The sequence below is a fragment of the Vombatus ursinus genome, unplaced genomic scaffold (genome assembly GCF_900497805.2).
Source record: "Vombatus ursinus unplaced genomic scaffold, bare-nosed wombat genome assembly UNPS02010822.1, whole genome shotgun sequence".
In the NCBI taxonomy this organism is placed as follows: Eukaryota; Metazoa; Chordata; class Mammalia; order Diprotodontia; family Vombatidae; genus Vombatus; species Vombatus ursinus.
The window spans coordinates 245,734-269,630 of record NW_020950600.1 but is presented as its reverse complement, the minus strand read 5'-3'; the positions used below and the strand labels follow the sequence as shown (position 1 = coordinate 269,630).

General features: G+C 52.5%; 1 protein-coding gene across 2 annotated transcripts; it reads right to left on the bottom strand.

Annotated features, from left to right (window-relative positions):
• Positions 1-12,183: 12,183 nt before the first annotated feature.
• Positions 12,184-23,733, bottom strand: NUMBL (NUMB like endocytic adaptor protein). Of its 2 annotated transcripts, none has more exons than XM_027855345.1 (10): positions 23,660-23,733; positions 21,237-21,324; positions 20,748-20,887; positions 19,593-19,667; positions 19,074-19,148; positions 18,496-18,636; positions 15,249-15,438; positions 14,659-14,973; positions 13,635-13,757; positions 12,184-13,557 (listed from the first exon to the last, which is right to left on the bottom strand). In XM_027855345.1, the coding sequence occupies exons 3-10, from the start codon at positions 20,871-20,873 to the stop codon at positions 12,947-12,949; spliced, it is 1,656 nt and encodes a 551-aa protein (XP_027711146.1). In that variant the 5' UTR covers positions 20,874-20,887; positions 21,237-21,324; positions 23,660-23,733; the 3' UTR covers positions 12,184-12,946. The 2 variants fall into 2 exon arrangements, with proteins under 2 accessions (XP_027711146.1, XP_027711148.1); XM_027855347.1 differs by lacking the exon at positions 23,660-23,733 and adding an exon at positions 22,825-22,841.
• Between the last annotated feature and the right edge of the window lie 164 nt (positions 23,734-23,897).

Below are 23,897 nucleotides of genomic sequence, written 5' to 3'. Positions count from 1 at the left end.
CCTTTCCTTATGCCAGCAGAATGTCAAAGTGCTCAAATCTGATAGCTGGCACAGCCATTGGCCTGGGCAAGTTTAAGATTAGAATCTGAGGCTCTAGCTACTTCCGCTTTATTTCTTTTCTCGAGAATAGGTGACTTGAATGGAGATCCCAAGATGGATGTTTTTCAGCCTTGTGAGTTTGAGTGTTAGGAGCCCCTGGCCTCCTCGGCTGGTGCTGGGTATACTATGGGAAGTGCCCCCTACATCTACCACAGGGCTTGTTGGAGGAGATGACCACCAAAGGGAGGTCTATGACCACCATGGCCTGTCTTACCAAAAGATGTAGACTTCAAGGAAGACAGTGCAGAGCTAATAGGGTGAAGATGAAACGCTTACTTGGCAGTCTCATAAAGTGTTTGAGACTTTGATGTTTTGAGTTATCAGCCAGCCAGGTAAATGTATCAGGAGTTATATTCTGCTCATTCAAGATTCTCATCATTCTGTTTTGGTGAGTGTCTTGGGTTTTTATTGCAGCGCATTGGCTCTGGACTCACCATTCCACCCCTCACGATGTTAGCAAATCTGGTCTCCAGAACTCAACTGATTCCATCTCCCCTCCCTCAAGATTTGGAGGGCAGACTTCAATCCTGAGCAGTTGGGGATTATCTAATACTGTCCTTCCCAAACCAGTGTGTCCCTCTCATTACACGTTCACATTGTTTCCTCTGATGGAATGTAAGTTCCTTGAGGTCAGGGATCTATTTCACAGACTCAGTCACCTAGTTAACATTTACTAAGTATGACTATGTGCCAGGCACTGTACTAAACACTGGGGATACAAAAAGGGGCAAAAAATCAGTCCCTGCCCTCAAAGAGTTTACAATCTAATGGAGACAACATGCAAACAAATATATACAAAATAAGCTATATACAGGAGAAATAGGAGATAATTAACCGAGGGAAGGCACTGGAGTGAAGGAGGGTGAAGAAGAAGGTAGACCTGTTGAATTTGAGACCCTGATGGCACAGCCCGGTGGAGATGTCTAGCTGGCAGCTGGCTATGTATATTCAATGGGATACTGGGAATAGGTACATAGGCTTGAGAGTCATCTGGATAGCAATCATAATTGAACCTATGGGAACAACTGATATCCCCAAGAGAGGTCAAGGGGAGAACAGGTCCTGTAGAAGGTGGGATTTGAAAGGAAACCAGGGAGGTCAGTAGTTGGAGTGGAGGAGGAAGAGTATTACAGGCATGGAGAACAACCAGAGAAAATGCATGGAGCTTAGAGATGCAGGGTTTTGTTCATGAAACAGCCAGAAGGTTAGTGTTACTAGAATGAAGAGTATGTAGCAGGGAGTAAGTTGTAAGAAGATTGGAAAGGTAGGAGGGGGCAGATTATGGAAGACTTTGGATGCCAAACAGAGGATTTTGTATTTGAGCCTAGTGGCAAAAGGAAGTCATAGGAGTTTTTTCTATAGGGAGGGTAACGCGGTAGGACCTATGCTTTAGGAAAATCACTTTGGTGGCAAAATGGAGGATGTATTGGAGTAGGGAGAGACTTGAGGCAGGCAGATACCCCTCCCCCCCACCCCAGTCAGATTTCATAATAGCCCTTCGAGAGATTATTATTTTATATTAAAAGAATTATTAATTTGGGATCCAGGCTTTTCTCCTTTATTTCTTCATCTCAGGCCCAGTCCCTGTAAAAGGTCAATCTCTGAAAGACGAGATTGATTGATGAGATTGTCCTAGCCTTCAATCTTGGCCAGGACCCCACCCAACTAGGAGACCTTACTTCTGTTTGGATTGCAAATAGAAGCCAGTCTAGGTGAGTTCTTACTCAGAGGAAATGAGCTCCTGTCCTTGTACCCCTCCTTTAGAGTTTATGGTGACTCAGCTCATGAAGGAGAAAACCAACCAGAGTGGTCTGGATGGAGATAGATTCCCTCATCCAGATTGCAGATGATGGCTGTGTCTCATGATCAAGCCACGTTCTCAGCAGGAGGAGCTGAAGACTTCTAGCCCACCTCCTCATTAAATGTCCACCAATCAGGGTTGATTTTCAGTTGTTAAGGGAATTCCCTTTTGAGGATTAATTAAAGCTTTCAGGCCTTTTGCTTTTGCATAGAGAAACTGATGAGGATGGGATCTAGACCCCAAAAAGGAAAAACCCTGGACTTTCCCACATGGCCAAATCTCTGGCGTTCCCTTGAGGCTGTAATCCCATCAACTGGCCTTTCATTATGGACCTCTCTATGGCCCCAGCCACTTCCCACCCTTAATCCTATCTAGGCTCCATTCTCCCTAGCCCCGTGGTCCAGGTCCCTGGAATTCTATTACCTCTTAGACTACTTGGCCACTCCTAGATCCCTCCTATAGTCTTTCTGTATATAAGGTCCATCTTGTTTCCATTAAGGTACTTAGATTCTTACAATCTAGCCAATAGCTCACTAATGTTCAGACTCCTTAAATCTGCCCAATATGATGGATGTTCTAATAAACTTTTTCTTTGGCTGAAAGAAGGCTTGGGTGGAATTCCTTCAGGCAGGATCCACATGTTGTGATTTCTGGGTCTTAGCACCCCTAAACCTCATCAAAACCACTGATCATTAATTTATTGATTATTAGCTAGCCTAATTAATAAATTGATTACCTAGAAACTCTGTCTCCTGGGGTTTTTCATTCGTCTCAGTTCAGATATGAGTTACATCCCAAATAGCCATTTGACCAGTTGATTCTTTCTCAGTATCAATTTGCCAATTAACATAAATTAGCTTTGATAAAGGAATGTTTAATGAAAAAGTATAGTAAGACCCAAAACAAAATAAGCTCTGGAACTGGAAACTCTGGGTCCCTGGGGAGAGTGGGCTCAAAATGAAAGTGACTCCTACAAACATGGCCCTCTTGAAGTTTATTCCTGGGTGGGATGCATGGCACGGATGAGTCATTCCCTCGTTTGCAGGGTTTGATGTCTCAGCTGCCATCAGTTAGTTGTTGGGCTGGCTCAAGTGCTGGCTTCTCCTCAGCCTCCACTGCTGCTCTTGGCAGAGCGTACTATGGACTCCACTTGCTGGGCCTCTGGAGGCTCTTCTGACCTTTTGGAGAGCACAAGGTCCTAAGAGTTTGGGATTTGGGAGGTTGGGACCTATGATTTCATAAACACCAAGGCTCCCTCCACCAGCACCTCCCTCTACCAACGGAGATTGGCAACTGCTCTTCCAGTCTGAGAGGGTTTTCCAGGAGCACTTAGGGTCTTAATGAGGGTCATATGGGCAGTATGGGTAAGAGACAAGAGGTGGGCCCAGCTATTCCTGCCTCTGAGTTTAACTCTATCTGCTTCTCTGCAGGAGGGGCAGTAATGGGGGAAGTGAAGCCCATCTTCCGTACCCTACAAGTGGGGGCTCCCAAGGCTCTGTCCTGGGTGATCGTTCTCTCTGCTTCTCTATTTCTCTCTGTCTCTCTCTCTGTGTCTCTTTCTCTGTCTTTCTCTTTCTCTCTTTCTCCTCTCTTTCTCTCTCTCTTTCTGTCTCTTTCTCTCTCTCTTTGTCTGTCTCTTTCTCTCTGTCTCTCTCTCTCTGTTTCTCTCTGTCTCTGTCTTTCTCTCCCTCTGTCTATCTTTCTCCTCTCACCCCACCCCTTGGTGATATCAGTTGTTTCCATAGGTTCAATTATGATTCCTATCCAGATGACTCTCAAAGCTATGTACCTATTCCCATTGTCCCATTGAACTCCAGATCTCCATAGCCAGCTAGACATCTCTGCTGGGCTGTGCCATCAGTGTCTCAAAATCAACAATCTGGAGACAGAAGACCTGGGTTCGAAACCCGCTTTTGATGATTACTGCCAGTATGACTTTGGACAAGCCATTTGACCTCTCTCAGCCTCAGTTTCCTCCTCTGTAAAATGTGGGTGTTGGACCAGACAGCCCCAAAGGTCCTTTCCAGCTTTAGACCTAGGATCCTAGGAGATCTCCCCAAACCTTTCCCTCCCTCAAATTTTTATTTCCACTGATGTCATTGTCATCCTTTCTAGCCCTCAGGCTCATGGCCTCAGTCACCTCTACCTCCATGACATTCCTCCCATGTGCTCTTCCCTCACATGACTACCAGCCTTCTTTGCTTCTGATGTCCCATCCAGACTATTTTAAGAGCCTTCTAACTGATCTCATTACCCCTCATCTTTCCAATTTATCCTCCAACATGGTGACCATAACTTTTCTGAAGCACATACGTGACCATGTCACTCCCCTGGTCAAATTCCTTCAGTGGCTCCCTATAGTTTTCGGGACAAAATACAAGCTTCCTAAGAAGGGTCTCTACAGTGTGATCCCCACCTACCTTTTCTGACCTTATTTCCCATCCTTCCTGTTCTAGCATTTGGTCCTAGCCACCCTAGACTAGGATCTATTCCCCCAATACTAGGAGCACAGATTTAGAATCAGAGATTTTGACCTACAAAAGACCTTTAGAGTCAATCGATTGACTAATCAATTAGCAAGCATTTATTATGCCCTCAAGGAATCTTCTGAGGAGCCCCATGTACATAAGCTAATAAATACAAGGTTAGGAAATTGAGGCACTGAGGGATTAAATGCCTTGCCCAAGGTTACACAAGGAGTAAATTAGAGAGATAGGATTTGAATTCAGGGCTCCAGACTCCTGATTTACACTTTCTACCACACCAAGTGGACTGTCATCTTTTGCCTTCGCATATTCACCCAGGATGTCTCTCCTTCTTCATGTCTCTACCCTGTCCTCCCACGTCCTTCTCTTCCTTCTGGGTCCAGACCAGGTGCCTCCTCCTCCAATGTCTTCCTTGATTCCCCTTCTCCAAATTTTCCTGGAGCACTATGGAACTCATTGCCTAATACAATTCCATTTGGTACTGAGACAAAAATTGAGGAGCCATTGATTAGATACTACTGGCAATTATACAATCAGTGATGCAGAGACAGGGAAAAAACCACAGTCTATTGTGCTAAGAGCATAGGCATCATTGAACAAAAGACTCAGTGAACCCCAGATATCAGTTTCAGCAACCTTATATAGGTTTTGGTTACATGAGCAAGATGGATACAAGGGAATTTCAAAGATCTTCAAAGGAAGATAATGATTTATAGACCAAAGAACAGACGACAGAAGAGAAAGATCTATAGTATATAAAATAGGAAACTAGCCAGTTAACACTGGAGCTACAGCTGGTATCTCAAGCTTGAATTTGTAGACAGGCAGAGCAAGGACTAACCAGTTAGCTCTGGGGCTATAGCTGATGTCTCAGCTTGATTTTGCAGGCTCTAGCTAATTATGTAACCTCCTCATCTTAAGGAAATGGCAATAAGAAAGTTAAGCCCGAAATGCTCTCATGACAGAATCATGCTTGTTTGGGTGCATGTCATACTGTGCCCTCAAGTAGAATGTAAGCTTCTTGAGGACAGGGACTGTTGTTTACATCTTTACATTACTGGCACTGAGCAGAGTCCTGGATGTATTAAGTATTTAATATATCAGACCTGATGGGGGTGTGGGGTCTGGGCACACCCTGACTGGGGTCCCCTATCCCCTAAACATCTCTCCTGAGGAGGTTGCAATAGGCAGTTTATTGAGTGAGTATTGTCTCTTTACTCTCGGCAAAACCCCAGAGGCAAGAGAAAGTTTCTGATGAGTGTTTCTGTCTTTTTCCTAGAACCCCATGATGGATGGCTATGCGTTACCCTGGAAGATGCCTCTATCCCTGTGCCCTCCTAACCCTGGAAGATATCTCCTCTCCTGTCGTGTCTACCTCTGATTGGTCAGTTCCTACTGTAACCTCTATTTTAAGGAAGTACCAGGGTCAACCATGTTTGGTCCATTTCTCTCCTGTCTCTGGCTCTGCCCCTGACTCCCCACACTTATTTCTCTACCACCTCTCCACCCCCCTCCCAAGTACCTTTTCTCTCCTTCCCTTTCAACTATGCTCTTTCTCTATTAACACCTTGAGGTCACCCATTTTTTTTTTTGTATTTATAAGCACAGTGCCCAGTACACAGTGATCAGTTAATAAATGTTTGTTGACTTGACTATCTAGAACGTTGAGTCTAGATCATAATGGGGAATCAGTGGGAATCCTCATGGGGATATGGGTAATATTTGGTAAATAACTTTATTCTGCTGAATTTAATCTCACATTGACTAGGGGTACAATCCAAAAAAGGTGAGAAGTTCCAAGGGCTTCCTTTCCATCTTTCTCCTCATGCCTGCATCGGGGCCTGCTGGATGAATCTCTCAGCTCCAGAGTGGAAAAAGGACCCAGTCTAGGCTCGCTCCCACTACAGAAAGTCCCTCTATGTACTGAAGCCTGTCTGACAGGGGCCAGCCCAGATTGCTTGGATGCCTCCATGATCGGGGAGCTCACTAACTGAGAGGGCAGCCTGTCCCAGGGTGAGCTAGCTTTGCTTCTTCATTCTCTTTTACATGAGACTAAGCATAAAAGTATCATGGAACGTCGATAGGGCCAACCTCATAGTTGTGAAGTCATACTCAATTCCTTCCCTTGGTACAAATGACTGTGTGACCTTGGACAAGTCACTTGCACTCCAGTGCAGCTTGCTAAGTCTCTGAGCTGCAGAGTGGGTTCACATTTGCATTAGCAGAGGGAGTTTCCTTTACTGATTAAATCATAGGTTTAGACAAAACATTGAGTTAAGGGGAAAGGGTACAAGGATTTATTAAACTACTACTCTGTTCCAAGTGCTTTATAAGTATGATCTCATTTGATCCTCTCACAACAACCCTAGGAGGTAGGTGCTATTTGAATCTCCATTTTACCCGTGAGGAAATTGAGGCAGATGAGGTTAAATGACTAGCACAGGGTCACACAGCTAGGAAGCCGCTGAGGCTGGATTTAAATAGCTGTCTCTAACCTGCCTCCCTAGTTTCCCTCTCACTGGCCACCTCCAGAGGCTCCTAAATGGGAGAACCAGAAGGGATTCTAGAAGTCATCTTTCATTTTATAGAGGAGGAAAGTCCAAAGACACGGATAGAGAAAGGATTTGAACCCAAGATCCCTGACTCATCTAGCGCACCACACAGCCCTGTTACATCCCCAGGAGCTAGGACCGGCTCCGTCATGCTTGCCTCTGCCTATCCCACTACCCCCGCCAATCTCCCGTGCCCCTTCCCCAGGATGGCCTTCAGTTGTTTGCAGCCAGGAAACAGCCAAGTCTCCTCTCTTCCAGGTTAAGTATCTCCTGATACAGGAGATACAGTCATAGGACTGAGCATCACTTCTCTTGCCCTCCATTCCGCCCCACTCCCAAGAGGGAGCTCCCTGTGGAGCTGGGAAAGCGACAGGGGTCTCTGGACCTCAGAGATGGTCCCCTAGAAGCCTGGGTTCTTCCCATAGCTCTATTCGAGCCGGCCTCATCGTGGGATTCTGCGCAAGTCCCCTTTCTTCTCGGAGTCTCTTTCCCTGCCTTTACGATCTGCTGTGTGTCCGTCCAGGGAGCTGAGGGAGAGAGGCCCCGACCCTCAGACTCCCCAGCAGGAAGGGCCCCTCCTTTCCAGATGAAATCTACACGGGGAGGCTGGAGGAGAGGGCCGAGGTGGGGGGCGGGGTGGGGTTCCCGGGGCCCACACTAGCCCCGGGCGCCCAGGAAGGTGGGGGCGGGGAGGAAAGACGCGTCATTGGGAAGAATTAGCTCCTTCCCGGAGAGCTCTCCGGGCGCAGTTCCCTCCCCGCCCCCTCAAAGTGCTTGCAGCTCAACCCAGATCCAAAAAAAAAAAAAAGAGAGAGAAGGGAGAGGGGGGAGAGAAATAGGGAGGGTGGGCAGAGGGGAGCTAGGCGGGGCAGGGTAGGGCGAGGCTCTGGTAGCGCGGAGCCCAAGCCACTGTTTCTCTTTTCCCAGGTCATTCTGTAAGCATTTATTAAGCACCCACGATGTGCCAGGCACTGTGCTAAGCACCCTCATCTCTAAACCCCCCACCTGCCAAGCAGCTTCGCACCTGGCCCAGTTCCGAAGGGGAGTGTCACACCCCATTCCGTGAGGACCTTAGAAAAGGACCAGGTCATCAGTGTGAGGGAGTCACACTGAGCTCTTAGGGAACCTTAGAAAGGAGAGGGGGTCACGAGGAACTCCAGTGGGGCCTCAGGAAAGGACAAAGCCATCAGGAGGAGGGGGCGGGTGTCACACTGCATTTGTAGGAGACATTAAGAAATGACACAACCACTAGGGGGAGATTGTCACTGCCCATTTCCAAAAGACATTAATAATGTTAATTAATAATGATAGCACTTAAGGTCTGCAAAGCACTTTTACAAAAATCTCATTTTATCCTCACAATAACTCAGGGAGGTAAGTGTTATTATCCCCATTTTACAGATGAGGAAACTGAGGCAGATGAGGTTAAGTTACTTGCTTAGGGTCAAACAGCTACTAAGTGTCTGAGGCTGGATTTGAACTCACGTCTTGACACCAAAGTCCAGCCCTTAATCCTTTGTGCTGGACTCATTAGAAAATGAGGAGGCTAAAAGGATTGGGTTCGTGGTGCAGTGGATAGAGTTCTGGGTCTGCAGTCAGGAAGACTCATCTTCCTAAGTTCAAATCTGGCCTCACTTGAGCTGGAGAAGAAAATGGCAAACCACTCTGGTATCTCTGCCAAGAAAACCCCAAATGGGGTCACAAAGAGTCTGACTTGACTGAAAAACAACTGAACAGGAAAGGGATTGGGGGTGGGGAAGGAATGTCACACCAAGGTCTGAGGGAACATTAGGAAAGGACTTGACTATATAAGGAGAAAAATGCCACACCCCTATGGAAGTGAGACTTTGGAAAGCAAATGGACTGATGAAATTCATTTCCACATAGGACAAGGAAAGAAAGGAAAGACAGGAATCTGGGTATAGGCTCGAGGTGGGCACAGGCAAGGTGGATCCCTGGAATTATGGGGCATTGGCTCTCTCCCCCCAACCCCCATTCCCATCTAGTTTGACTAGTCTAATACCTAGTATTAGATATTATTAGTCTAGTATCAGTCTAATGTCTAGATAATCTACCTCCAAATGGTTTAATGACTTTAGGCAAGTCCTTCTGTCCCTGGGTTCTTTCTCCCTTGGTGAGTAAGGGGTTTGAAGAGGAGCCTTTCGTCCTCTAAACGGCTTTTCTTCAGATTCACTGTGCTTTGGGAGGCTTCTGTAAACCTCATTTTCCCCATCTGTGTGGACCTTTCCTGACCCTCCCATTTTGTGAACACCTGCTCCCTCTTGAAATCATTTTGCATTTACTTATCTGTAAACACGTTATTTTCCACTGGAGCTAGCATTTATACAGTGCCTACTATGTGCCAGATGCTTATATAATCTCATTTGACCCACCGACAATCCTGAGAGGCAGGGACCATCACGATTCTCATTTCCAGCTGAGTCTGAGAGAGGTTAAGTGATTTGCCCAAGGTCACACAGCCAGTAGTATCTGTAGCCAGCACTGAACTCAGGTCTTCCTGACTTTAAGCCTAGTGATTGATTTAGTCTCTGTGCCACTTCATCTAGCTGCCTCTAAGTAGACTGTAGGCTCCATGAGGGCAGGGACTTTTTTCCTTTTTTGTATCTCTAGCATCTACTCCCCACCCAGCACACAAGAAGCATTTGAAGCTTAATAAATGCTTGTTGAATTAACAGTAAGGTTTCATTTTCCTAGGAGTGGTCGGTCAGTCGACAAGCATTTATTAAGCACCTACTATGTGCCAGGCACTGTGGATGCCAGTCATGGTGGAGGGCTGGAAAGGGCCTTGGGCTCTCATCCCAACTCTAATCTTGGGCAGCACTGTCCAAGAAAGGAAGAAGCTAATGCTGGCTAGACCGAGTGTGTGACTGTAAGCAAAGCCTCCCTCTCTTATTCCTGGGGGATCAGGCTGCGGGCCACACCTCCAGGATTGCTGTGGGGAAAATACCATGTGGGGTAGCAGCGAGGGTGCTGGGCTCTGAGGGACTTCTCAGCTGGGTGACCCTGTACCTCCCACTGTAAAATGGAGAGAATACTTCTCCTTATGAAGAAATGGGTCTGTAAGCCTTCGGGCTCTAGAGAAATTGGATTTATTTTTTCATTAAGGAGCTCTAGAAAGGGGGGTTGTTATTCAGGGGCATTGGGGTCTTTCCTTCAAGAGCCCAGATTTCTTTGATACTTGCATAAAATGGGTCTTGCTGCGTCTAGAGGAAAAATGGCCACGCCCTCTGGGGCAGAGCCACGGCACTGGGGGGGGGGGCCTCACATCTGGCTCGTGTGCCGGCATTTTAGAGAATGCCAAAATATCTTGGAAGTGGCCGTGGGTAAACAAGCCTCAGCCCCAGTCAAGCCCCAGGGAGGGCTCTACGGGCCAGCATGGCCTTAGGCTCCTCCAACTAGAGCCCAAAGGGATCTCAGATCTAGCCCAAACCCCACATTTTACAGATGGGGAAACAGAGGCCCTGTGAGACTCACCCAAGGAGCAAGAGGCAGGGCCGGGGTTTGCTCTAGACTCCAAATACAGGCTTCTGCCTGCTGTCCCACATTGGACAGGAAGAGAAAAAAAAAGAGGGATAGTTCCTCTCTCCTCCCCCTATACAGTGTTTCCCATAAAGACAGAATCTGGCTTTAGAAACAGTATAGGCGGAATGCTCCCTGTGATGGCAACTGGCATGTAAACTCCATGTTAGAGTTTGCAAGGCCCTTTCCATGCTTTTATTTAATCTTCAGAAAAACTGAGGTCTGGAGGACAGGCATTGTTGTATCCATTTTTCAGATGAGAAAAGTGAGGCTGAGTGGCTCAGGGACAGTGGGTGCTAAGCCTCAGAGCTGAGTGCTCCTTACTCCAGCTAGAGCAGCAGCCTTGGACTTAGGAGGCCCTAGGTTTTCCATCCAGCCTCCAGCACTAGCTATTTGACCCTGAGAATGCCAATTAACCTCAGCCTCAGTTTCTTCCTTTGTAAAACAGAGATCATGATAGCACCTACCCCCCAAACAATAAAGTCCTACGTAAAGTCCTCCTTAAACCACAATCTGTCATTTACAAGGTGACAGACCAGGAGCCACAAGGCCCTCAGAGCTGAGTTTGTCCATTTTGCAAATGAGGAAACTGAGGCAGAGAGGGTAGTTGATTTGGCTGAAGTAAGCCTTGGTGGACATATCTGAACTCAGGTCCTTTTTGTCTCCAAGGCTAGTCCTCTAAACGCTGCAATCCCTCTTCCAAACCACTGACCCAACCTCATAAGAGCCTTAAGAGCACTCACGTTCTCCAGGGCCAAATGAGGCTAACGATATTCATAATGCCTACATGGAAAAGACTAACAGTCCAAAGTGATTTAGAAGTGGGAGAGATGGTAGAGACCTTCTCTCATCCAACTGGAGTTTTTCAGATAAGTAAACTGAGGCTCAGTGAGGCCCTTGGGTCACACAGGGGAGGCTCACTCCATAAATCTGCAGAGGATTTCTTCCCAGGCCCCTCAGAGGAGCAGGGCAGGGATTTGACCCCTCTTTGGAAGGTCTCTTCAAGGCTCTTTCCTAGGTGGCACAGGGGACAGCACCTTGGCTTTCCAGGCAGCAAGACCCAAGTTCAAATCCAGCCTCAGACCCTTACTAGCTTTCATGACCCTGGGGCAAATCACTTACACTTTTTCTGCCTCAGTTTTTCATCTGTTAAATGGGGATAATAATGACACTTACCTCTCAGGGTTACGCTGAGGCTGCCGTGAGGTGACATCCACCCTAAGGATTTGGCTCCAGGGCCAACCTGAAGCCTTCTTTGATTCTCTGCCCCTTTCTTCCCCTCCTCAATTACCTCCTGTGTAATTATTGATTGGCTTACAATGGCCTCCTCTGATAGAATGTAAGCTCTTTGAGGGCAGGGACTGTTTGATACCCCCAGCATCTGACACAGTACCTAGACGTGCTTAAAAATGCTTGTTGTTTGATTGCTCGGTTAACATCCTAACCTCCTTTCTACCTCTCCCGACCCCCAGGCTCCCAGCAGCTCCTCCGGGGACTTCTGGGTCTCCATTCAGGCCTTCTTCCACCATGCCATGCACTGTTAAGTAGACCCTCTCGACCTGGTGTATGGAGGCATGGTCCTGGGGTTCCAGGAACCTGGTTCCCTGCCCTTCACCATCTCAACCTTCCTGCCCCTCCCCCCAGGCCTGGACACAGACAGACAGGATCCCCCCACCCTCCCCCAGGCTTCTTTATATTCCTCCTTTATTGGCTCTCATTGTATAATACAAATCTGCAGGTTTAGATACAAAAAAAAAAAAAAAAATCTGGAGATAAAAGATAGAAAAGTCCAGGCGGGGATGGGCGCAGGCCCTGTGCCCGCCGGGCATCTGTTCCCTGCTCCCCTCTTCCCTCAGCGGCGGGCACAGAAGTGAGGTAACTGAGCAGCTTTCGCTGAACCTGCCCAGGCTCTGTGCAGGCCCCATACTCGCTTCACCTCTCCCCCTCCCTCACCCCCAGCCCTGGGCAAGAGGGGGAGGCCTGGACGTCCCCTGGGCATTGGCAGTGGCAGTGGGCTGGGCTGGGCTGGGGGGGGGAGCCCCTTGTCTTGTGCTCAGGCATGGACCCCAGGGGCAGGCATCTTTTCCCTCACACACCGCCCCTCCATCCCCAAGCCAGGGGAGCAGACAGAAGAAAATAACTCTTACTTGTGAGGGGGGGAAGGGAGGGAAGAGACACAGCCCCCGTTCCCCCAGGACATCAGAAGAGAAGGGGGGAGGGCAGTGCTAGGCCAATTTTGTGTTCTAAGGGGCAGTGACATGGGTCCATCCCTGAATTACACCTCCCTTCGCCACCCATGACCCGAATATGAACTCTTCCCTTTGGACAAACGTGGGGAGAAGGGAGAGGAGAGCATGAGGGTGGGAGGCTCAGCCCCAGGGAACATGGAGCTGGGCAGATGGAGGGGGGAGATGTACAGAGATACTTGGGCTGGAGAGAAGGGTGCCCACAGGCTTAGGCCCCCCAGGCTACAGCTCAATCTCAAAAGTCTTATGGAGGTCTCCGGAAAAAGGGTTTGATGGCCGCTCAGACTGGGGCTTCCCCTCCAGTGCTGCCCACTGAGCCTCGAAGGGGTCCGCCTCTGGGGCTGGGGGTGGCCCAGGCTCAGGGGGCCAGGGGGCCCCATTGGGCCGAGGGGGCGGCGGCGGCGGGGGGCAAGGGGCAGCCTTCCCAGCCAGGGCCGAAGGCTGGAGCTGGGTGGCTGAGGGGGCAGCAGCGGAGCAGAAAGCATTGGCAACCATCTGGGAAGGTGTGATGCCCACCACGGGCACCCGGGGCACTGGTTGGTAGCCCAGGCCCGGGTATGTGGGCACAAAGGCAGGCTGCATGTGGGGGGCAGGCAGGAACACAGCCATGGGGGCCGGCGCCGCGGGGAAGGGCTGGAGGGCCGGTGGCAAGGAGGCGGTGGCGGCTGGCGGTCTGGGCCCTGGCAGGCCCTGCTGCTGCTGCTGCTGCTGCTGCTGCTGCTGCGCCTTGGCCACTTGGGCCACCTCTTCCAACCACCGCTCAGCCTCCGAGGGTGTCCTCTTGTGCCCCGATGGCGGTGGGGGCAGACCCGGCTCCGTCCAGCTGGAGGCCCCTGGAGAGGAGGGATGAAGGCAGATGGGCGCGTGGGGGCAAGGCTCAGGGGCCACCCCCAGCGACACGAGGCGTTACCTGCGGCCGAGGGCTGGGGCCCTGGCAAAGGGGCGCCTGCATTGGCAAAGGAGGAGCTGATCTGTGTGCACAGGGCGTTGATGCCATCACTGTCGCTGGCCCCTGGGGGCTCCATCTCCAGCACTGGCAGGAAGGGACAGGGAAAGAGTTAGTTACACTTTCAGCCTTTCAACAAGCATCTACTAATCCCCTTCTAGGGGCCAGGCAGCGTGCCAGGCTGGGGACACAGACAAAAACAAACGAGCCCGGGGCGGGCAGAAGGGGGGCCAGGAAGACTCCAAGCCCGTGACTCCTTGTGTCCCCAAGAGACAGCAGTGCCTCAGTTTCCCCCTTTGTGAAAGGAGGAGACTAGAAAAGAGCCTCAGTCTGGGAGTCATGGGGCTGCTCTCTTCTTAGCAGACCCTCTTCAGCAAGCCCCTTGCCCGCTCTGGGACTCATCTGTGCAAAGAGGGCAGGCTTGGCCGGGGAGCTCTAAGCTTCCACCCCGGCTCTGACATTTGCTGTTCCGGGGCCCTGTTGGCTCTGGGGCTCCACTTTTCTTGGCAGAGATATTGGAATGGTTTGCCATTTCCTTGTCCAGCTCATTTTACAGATGAGGAAACTGAGGCAACCAGGGTTAAGTGACTTGACCAGGGTCATGCAGCTAGGAAGCGTCTGAGGTTGAATTTGAATTCAGGTTTTCCTGACTCTAGGCCTGGTGCTCTGTGCACTGTGGTGCCCCCTAGCTGCCTTGACTGGGCATACAGCTCATTTAACTTCTCTTGGCCTCAGTTTCCTCATCTGTAAGATTAATGAGATGACCTTTAAGGTCTCTCGCAGTCTTTAAGTCTCTGATCCTTCCACCGTCCGGTCCACCCCTTCCACTGAGCCCTCCCACCTCCCCGTGGTCCCTCAGCCTCAGCCTCTCCCCTGGTCACCTAGTCACACACCCCACCACTTCCCTGACCCCCAGCTTCTCTCTCTCATCACTGTCCCCGGTGCCCGGCCAGGTGCCCCGTTCTGCTGGTCACAACCTCCTCCTCACCTGTGCCTTTCACCTGGAAGTCTGTGCGCCGCTGGAGGGTGGAGGGCAACTCATTGAGCCTCAGAGACAGCTGCCTTTTGAAGGGTGAGTTCTTCTGACTGAGGGCAGGGAAGCCCCGGAAGGAGCCCTGGCGCACCAGCTGCTCCAGGGGCGCATGGCGCCGGGGGATGGCGGCAGCAGCGGGGCCGAGGGGAGCTGGCCCTGGCGCCCCTGCTTCTCCCTTCTCCCCGGGTGATGTGGCCGCAGGGGTTGGGGACATGTGACCCGGCTGGGCAGGGCCTGGGGTGGGCACGGCGGGCACGGCGGCTGCCTCCGCTGTCATGGGCATAAGGCAGAGGGGAGTGGGGTGATCCTGTAGCCAGCACCCCCTGAGACTCTGCTTAGGCAGAACCCCGCCCCTCCTCTTCCCACATGCTTGCCTTCCCCTCTCTCCTCTCCCAATGTCCCGTGGCCTGCAGGGCTCAGCGCTGCCTTGTCAGGAAGGCCCCCAGCTTCTCTCTCCTGCTGAACATCTCTGACACTCCTCCCAGGAAGCCACCCCCCCAGACCCCCCAGTGCTCTTGGCTCGTTTCCCAGACGGGGCTACCCACCTTTCTTCTTCTCCGGGAGCTGGCGCTCAGCGGGCCGGCTACCCCCGGTGAGGCGGAAGGAGCCCTCCCGGGCAAAGCTGGTGCGGCTGGCATCAAAGGCAGCTGTGACCCCACACTCCTTCTCCCTCCTCTGCTTCCTCTCCAGGCAGGCAGCGAAGGCACACCCCACGGCGTGGCTCAGCCTCTCACCCTGCAGGGGCCCAGAGAAAACAGGGGAGAACCAGGGTCAGGGCGAGTCAGGGGGCCCACAGCGGCCTCTTCGGAGCCGGACGGGACCTCTGCGGCCACCACTGCATCCAGCGATGACCCCGGAGCCTTTCCTGGGAGACTGCCACTGGCCTTGAGGCAGCCTGGGAGACACTTCCAGTGGTCACCTGGCTCACTGCTCAGCCATTGCTCCTAGTTCTTCCTTCCCTTCGAGGCCTGGCAGAACCTGAGGCCTTGGGTTCCTTGAACACAGCAGTCTGGGGGGCCCCAGCCTGGACAAACAGCCCACACTCTCTCCACCGGTCGTCAAGAGGCCTGGGCTTGGGGCTGGGAGCCCTGCTGGCCACCCTCCTCTCGATGTCCCCCTCCTCTCGATGCCCCCCAGCCTGCCTCGATCCCCTCTAGAACGGGTCCCTCAGCCCGTTGCTGACCTGGGTGGCATCTGTAGTCCGGGCGAGTCTGCGGTGTTGTCCAACCATACCCCAGCCATAGTGAACAGGGGAAATGGATTATTGGGAAGTCCAATAGAGGACTTTATATTGATTCTTTTCTGGTGCTGGGGTGGGGGGGGCTAAGGGGAAGGTGAAGAGGAGAATGACCCAGGAAGCAGTGTGGCAGAGTGAACGGAGCCTCATTCAGAGGGACCTCCATTCAAATGCCCCCTCCAATGCCTGTTACCTTTGTGACCTTAGACCTCCCTCCCTAGACTTCTGTTTCCCTTCCTGTAAAATGAGAGGATTAGACTCCTTGACCTCCAAGGTTCCTTCTAGCCCTCCGGCTATCTGTGCAACCTTGGGTGAGGCCCCTCTTCTGGCCTCAGTTTACCCTATCTGAATAATGAAGGAGATGGACAAGGCCTTGGAAGGACCACTCTGGATCAGGTGTGTCTCAGGGAAAAATCTAGGGTAGAGGGTCTGGGCCATGCTCAGTGGGGTGGGCTAAAGTCTGACATTTGGGGCTTTTTTTTTTGCCTGGCACTCAAAGCCTTCTGCTGTCTGTCCCTATTCTATTTCCCATACTGCTTTTCCCCCTACACTCTCTTCCAGTGAAACTGGAATTTTGCTCCCCAAAAGAGCACTGTGTGTTCCCATCGTGGCTCACACGGTTCTCTCTGGCCTGCCAGGAATGTTGCCCGCTCCACACTCCATCCCCCATCCCCCATCCCCTCAACCTCAGCTGGCTGAATCCTTTAAAGAGCAACCTAAATACAAGCATGGGTCCAGAGTGGGAAGGACCCTCCCAGGCCACTGAGCCCAGCCCCACTTTATGGAGGAGGAGACTGAGGTAGCCAGCCTCAGAGTCCCTAGTGTTTGTCCGGTTACACCTGCTCATATCTCAGCAGCCCACTAGGCTGTGAGCCCCAAGAGGGCGGGGAAGCCTTTAGAGACTTTCTATCTCTACCCCAAATCCCCCCAGCCCTGAGTCACCTAGTGCGGTCTGCACCCAGAAAATGCTTAGGCTTGGGAGATGGAGAAGCAGGGACAAGAAGGAGGCAGCCCCACCCCCCATCTGTTACGTGGGGGCTGGGGAAGCAGCGTGCAGCCAGCCAAGCCAATGCATCAATGAGGGCAAAGGCCAGGGAGCTCCTGGGCAGGAGTGGGCACCCCGCTCACACAGACGGGCACCGAGAGATTAAACGTCAAGACCAATAGATAGTCCAGTGGGGACTCCCACCCAGGCCTCTCCGCCTCTGAGGCTGGCTTGTGTGTGTCGTGATGCCACGCTGACATTTGCTGTGATACACATAGACACATACACCTAGACATAAAATGCATACATATATCCGTATTCTTGCTGTTCAGGCATTTTTCAGTCGCGTCCAACCCCTCATGACCCCATTTGGGGTTTTCCTGGCAAAGATCCTGGAGTGGTTTGCCATTTTCCTCTCCAGCTCATTTTATAGATGAGGAAAATGAGGTCAACGAGGTTAAGTGACTCGCCCAGCGTCACGAAGCCAGTCTGAGGCTGGATTTGAACTCAGGAAGGTGAGTCTTTCCTGACTCCGGGCCTGGCACTCTATCCACCATGCCACCTAGCTGCCCCCTATAAATTTATATATACATGTATATAACATAGATTCTATATGTATACATGTATCATGCTCCCCCTATGTTATACCGTATCTCCACTCACTCGATCTATTGTAAATAATTGAAAGTGGTTAATTGGAGGAGGGGATTGGATTTTGGCAATAAGTGGTCCTTGAGCTGAGCTTTGGAGAAGCCAAAGGTTCCCAGGAATCAGAGGTGGGGATCGAGAGCCCTCCAGGCAGAAAGGGTGAGCTGCCAAAGGGGAGCTGGCCAGTCTCTCACCCCAGGGCTGACCAGAGGCTGCTGGGGCCTCATGGCAGCAGTAAAAGCCGCCCACAAGGTAGGAGGTGGGCTTCCACCTCCGTTTCCAGGCTTAACTCAGAGAATTCTCCTCCGTGCCTTTTCCATGCCAGCTAAAGGAGCCTAGTCACTGTCCCCCATACTCAGTACCTCGAACAGGTACTGTGGCATGCTCTCTCCTCTTGTAATCCCTAGCTGGGGGGGGGGGGGGGGGAACAAACATTTATTAAGCACCTACTGTGTTCCAGGCATTATGTTAAGCGCTTTACAAATATTAGCTCATTTGATCATCATAACAACAGTTGAGGAAACTGAGGCAGATAGCGGTCAAAGGACTTACTCAGCGTCACACAGCTGGTGTCTGAGGCTGGTTCCACTGTGCTACCCAGAGGCCTCCAAGGCATTGTTCAGGTCCCATCTCCTACCCAATGATGTCTTTTCTGTTCCTCCCCCTTTCCAGTTGTTAGTGCCCTTTTTCTCCAGAGAAAATTTTGTATGGTCTATATTTACTTATCTGTGCACTCATTGAGTCCCTCAAGGTAGACTGTAAGCTACTGGGGGACAGGGACTTGTGTTTTCATCTTTGTCCTTGTGTCTCCCTCCAGCAGGTAACACAGCGCCTGATATGTAGTAGGTGCTTAATAAATGTCCAGAAATTTCAACTGGGATTCCAGGGGGACCAGGTCTTTTATGGCTTCAGGGCCACTGACCGAGTCCTTGAGCGCCAGGAAGCAGTGGCATATCCAGCGTCGGGTGGTGCCATCCCTGCAAATGTAGGAGAAGGCTTTGTCTAGGTTTCGGTCGGGGGCACAGAATGAGACTTTCTCGATGGTCTGATCCACCAGCAGGTCCTGGGAAGGGGGACAGAGAAAGGTCATCAGGGCTGGAGGAACTGTCGAGCAGCAGACGCAGGGCATTTGAGCAAGAGAGGCCCTTAGAATACATGTTTTTTTAAGAACTTTTTTTTTTTTTTCAGAACAAGTGGTATGTACTCTCTAGAGCACGGGAAGCCCTTGGAACAATTTTTTAAAAAAAATATCAGGGCTGGAAGAAACTTTAGCAGCTAGAATAGAAGCCCTGCATTTTACAGGTAGAGAAACTAAGACCTAGAGGAGGAAAGAGACTTGTCCAAGGTCATAGAGCAAGCCGGGCTGAATTGGAGACCAAAGACTGTCTTACTGTCCAAGCCTCTTTCCACTAAGTAGACCAGGCTGTCCAGAGAGATACGAGACACAGGTTATCACCGGAGAGGCATGGGGAGGGAATCGGAACGGGGGGAGGGGGGTACCTTGGTTTTGTCATCCACCACACGTAGCCCATCTGCCGACACCCACAGCACAGACTTCACGGATTTCCGCCCCGTCTGGGGGAAGGAAAGGAAGACTAGGATGAGGGGAATAATGGGGATGGGGAGGGAGGGGAATGCTCTCCCAGCCTGGCTCCGGGTTGTGAGTCCTCACTCTCTCACTAAGCACTTATTAAGCACCTACTGTGTGCCAAGGACTTTGCCAGGCCCCGGGGATAAGGACAAAAGTGAGACAGCCCCTGCCCTCAAAGAGCTTACATTCTATGGCAGGAGACCACATGCGCGCACATACATACGCACATACGTGTGTATATATGCATACATATGTATGTATATCTATAGACAGCTCTAGAAAGGAACACAAAACAGATTGAGATAACAATGGGGGGAGGTGGTGCCAGGCACGGGGCAGGAGTTGGGGGGAATAGTGTCAGGGACCAGATGGCGACTGAGCTGTGTCTTTAAAGAAGCCAGGCGTGCTAATCAGGGATTCTCACTCACCGCCTTCAGTTTCTTCACGGCATCTTCACACACATGCATGCCTCGAGACTCTTCCACCTCGACATGACCAAGGTACTGGGGGAGGGAGGAAGAGGGCCAGGGTGGTACCTCCAGCACGCACCGTCTCAGTTCCTGTCTCCCCAGTCCCCTATCCCCTGCTGGTCCATCCTGCCTCTCACCTCTCCCTCTCTGTTTTCTCATCATCTTCCTCTTCACCTCTCTGTTCCTCCCCATGCCCCACCTCTTCATGGGCTGGGCTTGGAGCCCGGCTTTCAATTCTACCTGAGATTCTAACTAGCTATATGACCCTGGGTGGGTGGATTAACTGCATTTCACCTCAGTTTCCTCATTTGTAAAATGGGGATAATAATAACACTCCCGATCTCACAAAGCTATTGTGAGGATCAAGTGAGATGAAGTATGTAAAACACTTTGCAAAGCTTAATGAGCTATGCAAATATCATGTAGAGCAATCATCCCCATCTCTCCATCCCTTCATCCCTCCTGCCTCCATTCCTTCATTCCTCATCTCTCCATTCCCATCTTCCATCTCTCCTCTCCATCCCTTCATCCCCATCTCTTCATTCTCATCTATTTTCCACCTCTTTTCTCTCCACTTCTTCATTCTTCTTCTCTCCATCTCCAACTCTCCATTCCTTCATCCCCATCCCTCCATCCCTTTATCCCCATCCCTTCATCCCTCCAGCCTCCATCCCTATCTCTCCATCCCTTTATCCCTCCTGCTTCCATTCCTTCATTCCTCCTCTCTCCATCCCTCCATCCCCATCTCTCCATCCTCCATTCCCCACACCCCCAGTCTTTTATCTCTCCCCCATCCTTTATTTCTTCATCCCTTCATCTCCCATCTCCTCAGTCCTTTCATCCCCCATCCCTTCGTCCCTCATCTTATCCTGGACATAACCTCAAGCTGGGTTGCAGATTGTCAGAGCTAGCAAGGACCCTGGAGTCATCCAGCCTAATCCCCTTGTTTTACATATGGGGAAACTGAGCTCTAACAGTGAGAGAGAGAATTTGAGTAGGGCCTGACCCACACAGGACAGGGACTGACCATTGCTCTCCCAACTCCCCTGGGAGCCCAGAGCTCTTGCCCAGCAGATGTTCCCAGGGCCCCGCCCTGGTGCCCCCCACTCTCACCCTGACTGGGAAGCTGCACTTGCCCTTCCGAACGGCATCCTCATCGGCCTGCCATTGGTGCGGGCGGGAAGCCTCGGGGACGTAGGCAGGCTTTCTGCGCCGTAGGCTCTGACGCAGCTTGTTCATGGTGCCAGCGCCGTCTGGGGGCAAGGAGGGTCCTCAGTGTCAGGGGTCAGGGGTTGGAGCATCAGTTTTGGTGAAATGGGGGGATAGTGATTGTGGGGGGTCTTAGTTCTGGGCATGTGGCTTCCTGTGGTTGCATCTGCCCAAGGACCACGGAGGAGGCAGCTGAGAGGCTCAGATACCATATGCATCATATCTACTCCTGACGGGTCACTAGCCTTCCCCAGGCAGGGTGCAAGGTTTTCCATGGACTATAGACTTTGCCTCCCTCCCAGCTCCCTTCTAAGACACCTCCCTCAGTCTCCCTGGCAGCCATGGGATTTCCCCAAGCCCTGCTCCCCATTAGACTCTGTTGCACTCACTCACCGGGCTCCGTCCTGAAGGTTTGGGGGGGCCCCAGGGCCAGGCGAGGAGGGGCTGAGGACAAACGCTGATCGGCCCGCCTGGGCCTTTCCTGCCCAGACACAGGACCAAGCCGTGAGGGCCCGGGGTTCCCCTATCTCACGGGGCTCCCCTTGCCTGGAACACACTAACCCCTGCTCCACCTCTGTGACCTATGGCATAGGCCCCTGTAAGGGACCAAGGAGGCCTGCCCCTTTTGCCTTGGCCTGCCTGACTCCTGCCCTGGTTGCTATAGCAACAGTTACCAGGGAGACCATCCCATGGTTATGAGGCCCCAGGAATGAGGGGGTAGGGGGGTGCTGTACCCTCCTAGTTACCCCAGTTATCTCCCAGGGACATCCCTTTTCATGGGCCTTGCTGACAGTGGCCCATTTAGCTTATATCTTAGATAGGGTATGGGCCCAGAAATGAGCATGGCTCAGCCCCTTAGGGGAAAAGAAGGTGCTGGGAGCTTTGGGGGTACAGAGGAAAAGCCTAGGTCTGTTTCAACTAAGACACACCCTGAGCGAGACAGACACTGTCCCAGGGGGCCAGCCACACACAGACTGGGTGACAGAGCTGCAATCCCACAGGCACCCATAGTCCCACACAGACAGGCAGTCACACAAACCCAGCACACAGACACGCTCAGAGGCCTGTAAGCTACAACCACCCCGACACACAGCCTTAGCCATTAGCCACACATGATTGCAGACCCACAAACATACAGGCATAGACTCCCACCAGCAGAACATAGACAGTCACAGAAATCTACAATGATAGCGGCAGAGGATACAAGATCACACATGATCCCTCACACACAGGCCCAGGGAGAGATCACCAAACCCACATAGGTACAGACACCATCCCAGCCACACAAGCACATAACAACAGCCACAGAAGACACACACACACAACCGGCAAAGTCACAACCTGTCTCACAGCCAAACACACACACAGAGGCACAGACACACAAGTGCCCCCACAGACACACGAGTCCCCTAACCTATCTGGAAGTCATACCACACACACACACACACACACACACACACACACACACACCAGGACGATCACACAGGGACACCCAAGAGCAGGCAGGGGCATCCATCCTGCACAGCTGGCTCTGAGGGCAGGGGGCTAGTGATGCTAAAGGTGACAGGTGACAGGGAGATGCCTCTGGTCCCCCCTCTCCATGGGCCTCCTGGGTCGGGTCGGGTCGGATCGGACCGGATGGGGGCGGGGGGAGGCAGGCCTGCATTGTCCGCGGGCAGGGCCCTTAGGGAGTCGCCTTCACAACAGCTGGGCTGAAGCCGAGGGCAGCCCGGGTGGGGACAAAGGGGCGGGGGCTGGACGGGGCGGGGGCGCTGTCTTTGCGAAGCCCCCTCCCATCCCCGGGCCTCCTCGCAGAACCCCAGTCCTCGAGTCTCCCCTTCTCCGAGTCCTCCTCGGGGTCCCTTCATTCCTGGCTCCCCCCATCTCATCCCATCCCATCCCACCCCATCCCACCCCACCCCATCCCATCCCAACTCATCCCATCCCATCTCGGCCCAGCCCCACCACGCAGGCCGCTTACTGCGCTCGCTCCGCTCCTCTCGGGGGCTGCCGCCGCACTCCGGGACATCCAGGGGCCCCGGCGCCCCCGCCTCCCGCGGACCCCGGCGGGCCCGGCTTCCCTCCAACCCCGGCCCGGCCCCGGGACAGCTCTGCAGCAGCGGCGCCGACTGACGGAGTCCGGGCACAGGGACGGAGGCCGGGGGATGGTGGGGGCCGCACACGCACGCGCCTGCTCGGCTCCCGGGAGGATTCCATTGGGGGGGCCACCCCCCCTCGCCCCAGCCCCGACTCCCCCTCACAGCGCCCCCTTCGCCCTCAAAACCCCGCCCCCGTCCCCGCCCATTGGCCCGCCGCCCGCTCCATATGCAAAAGAAGACCTAGCCCTCCCGCCGCCACGTCCGACCCAGCCGCCGGGCCACGCCCCGTGCCCCCCACATTGGCCCGCTGCCCGCTCAATATCCCCAACGGAGCCCACCCCCCCCCACTGGCCCACAGCCCACTCAGTACGTAAAAGACACCGCCCATTGGCCCAGCGCCTGCTCAATATGCAAAACAGTCCCTCCTCCCCCTGCGCTCCTAGACCCCGCCCTGGGCCGCCCCCCGAAAATGTTTGTCAGTAACAGTTGCTTCTTCCAGGCCTTGCCCAGCCAATCCCCGGGTTCCGCTCCATGGTGCCCTTTGACTCCAGGACTCCTCAATCGGGAAGCCCACAATAGCTTCTCTTGTCCACCCTCTAACCCCGAGCCCCACAACTTGGGGTGGGGGGCGGGAGATTTGAGGACACATTTTTAGATGGCGGGGTGGATCAGGGTTCTGGGAATCTTTCTGGCCAAGCCTGTTTTTAGGGCCCTCACCTGCTCCTGCAGCCCCTCGGTGCTTGGGGTAACCTTCGTTGCGGAGGAGTATGTCTGGGAAAGGCAACACAGCCTTTGGGAGGTGGGTGGGGTTGTTTGCGGCAGCTCCGGGCCCCCCTTATCCTGTGGGCTTGGCAACTGCTGCCAGGCCTCAGCATTAAGATCCATTAGCAGGCTGGTCTGTTCAACCAAGCTAGCTTCCTTTGGGCAACAGTGAACAGAGAAGTGACCCTGCCTT

Bases quoted from the DNA above. Each gene is read 5' to 3' on its own strand.
- NUMBL (XM_027855345.1), bottom strand. From the start codon at position 20,873: ATGAACAAGCTGCGTCAGAGCCTACGGCGCAGAAAGCCTGCCTACGTC. The intron at 19,668-20,747 runs GTGAGAGTGGGG...TCCCTCCCCCAG, and splicing joins AGTGCAGCTTCCCAGTCAGG to TACCTTGGTCATGTCGAGGT. The intron at 14,974-15,248 runs GTGGGTAGCCCC...TGCCCATGACAG, and splicing joins GCTCCCGGAGAAGAAGAAAG to CGGAGGCAGCCGCCGTGCCC.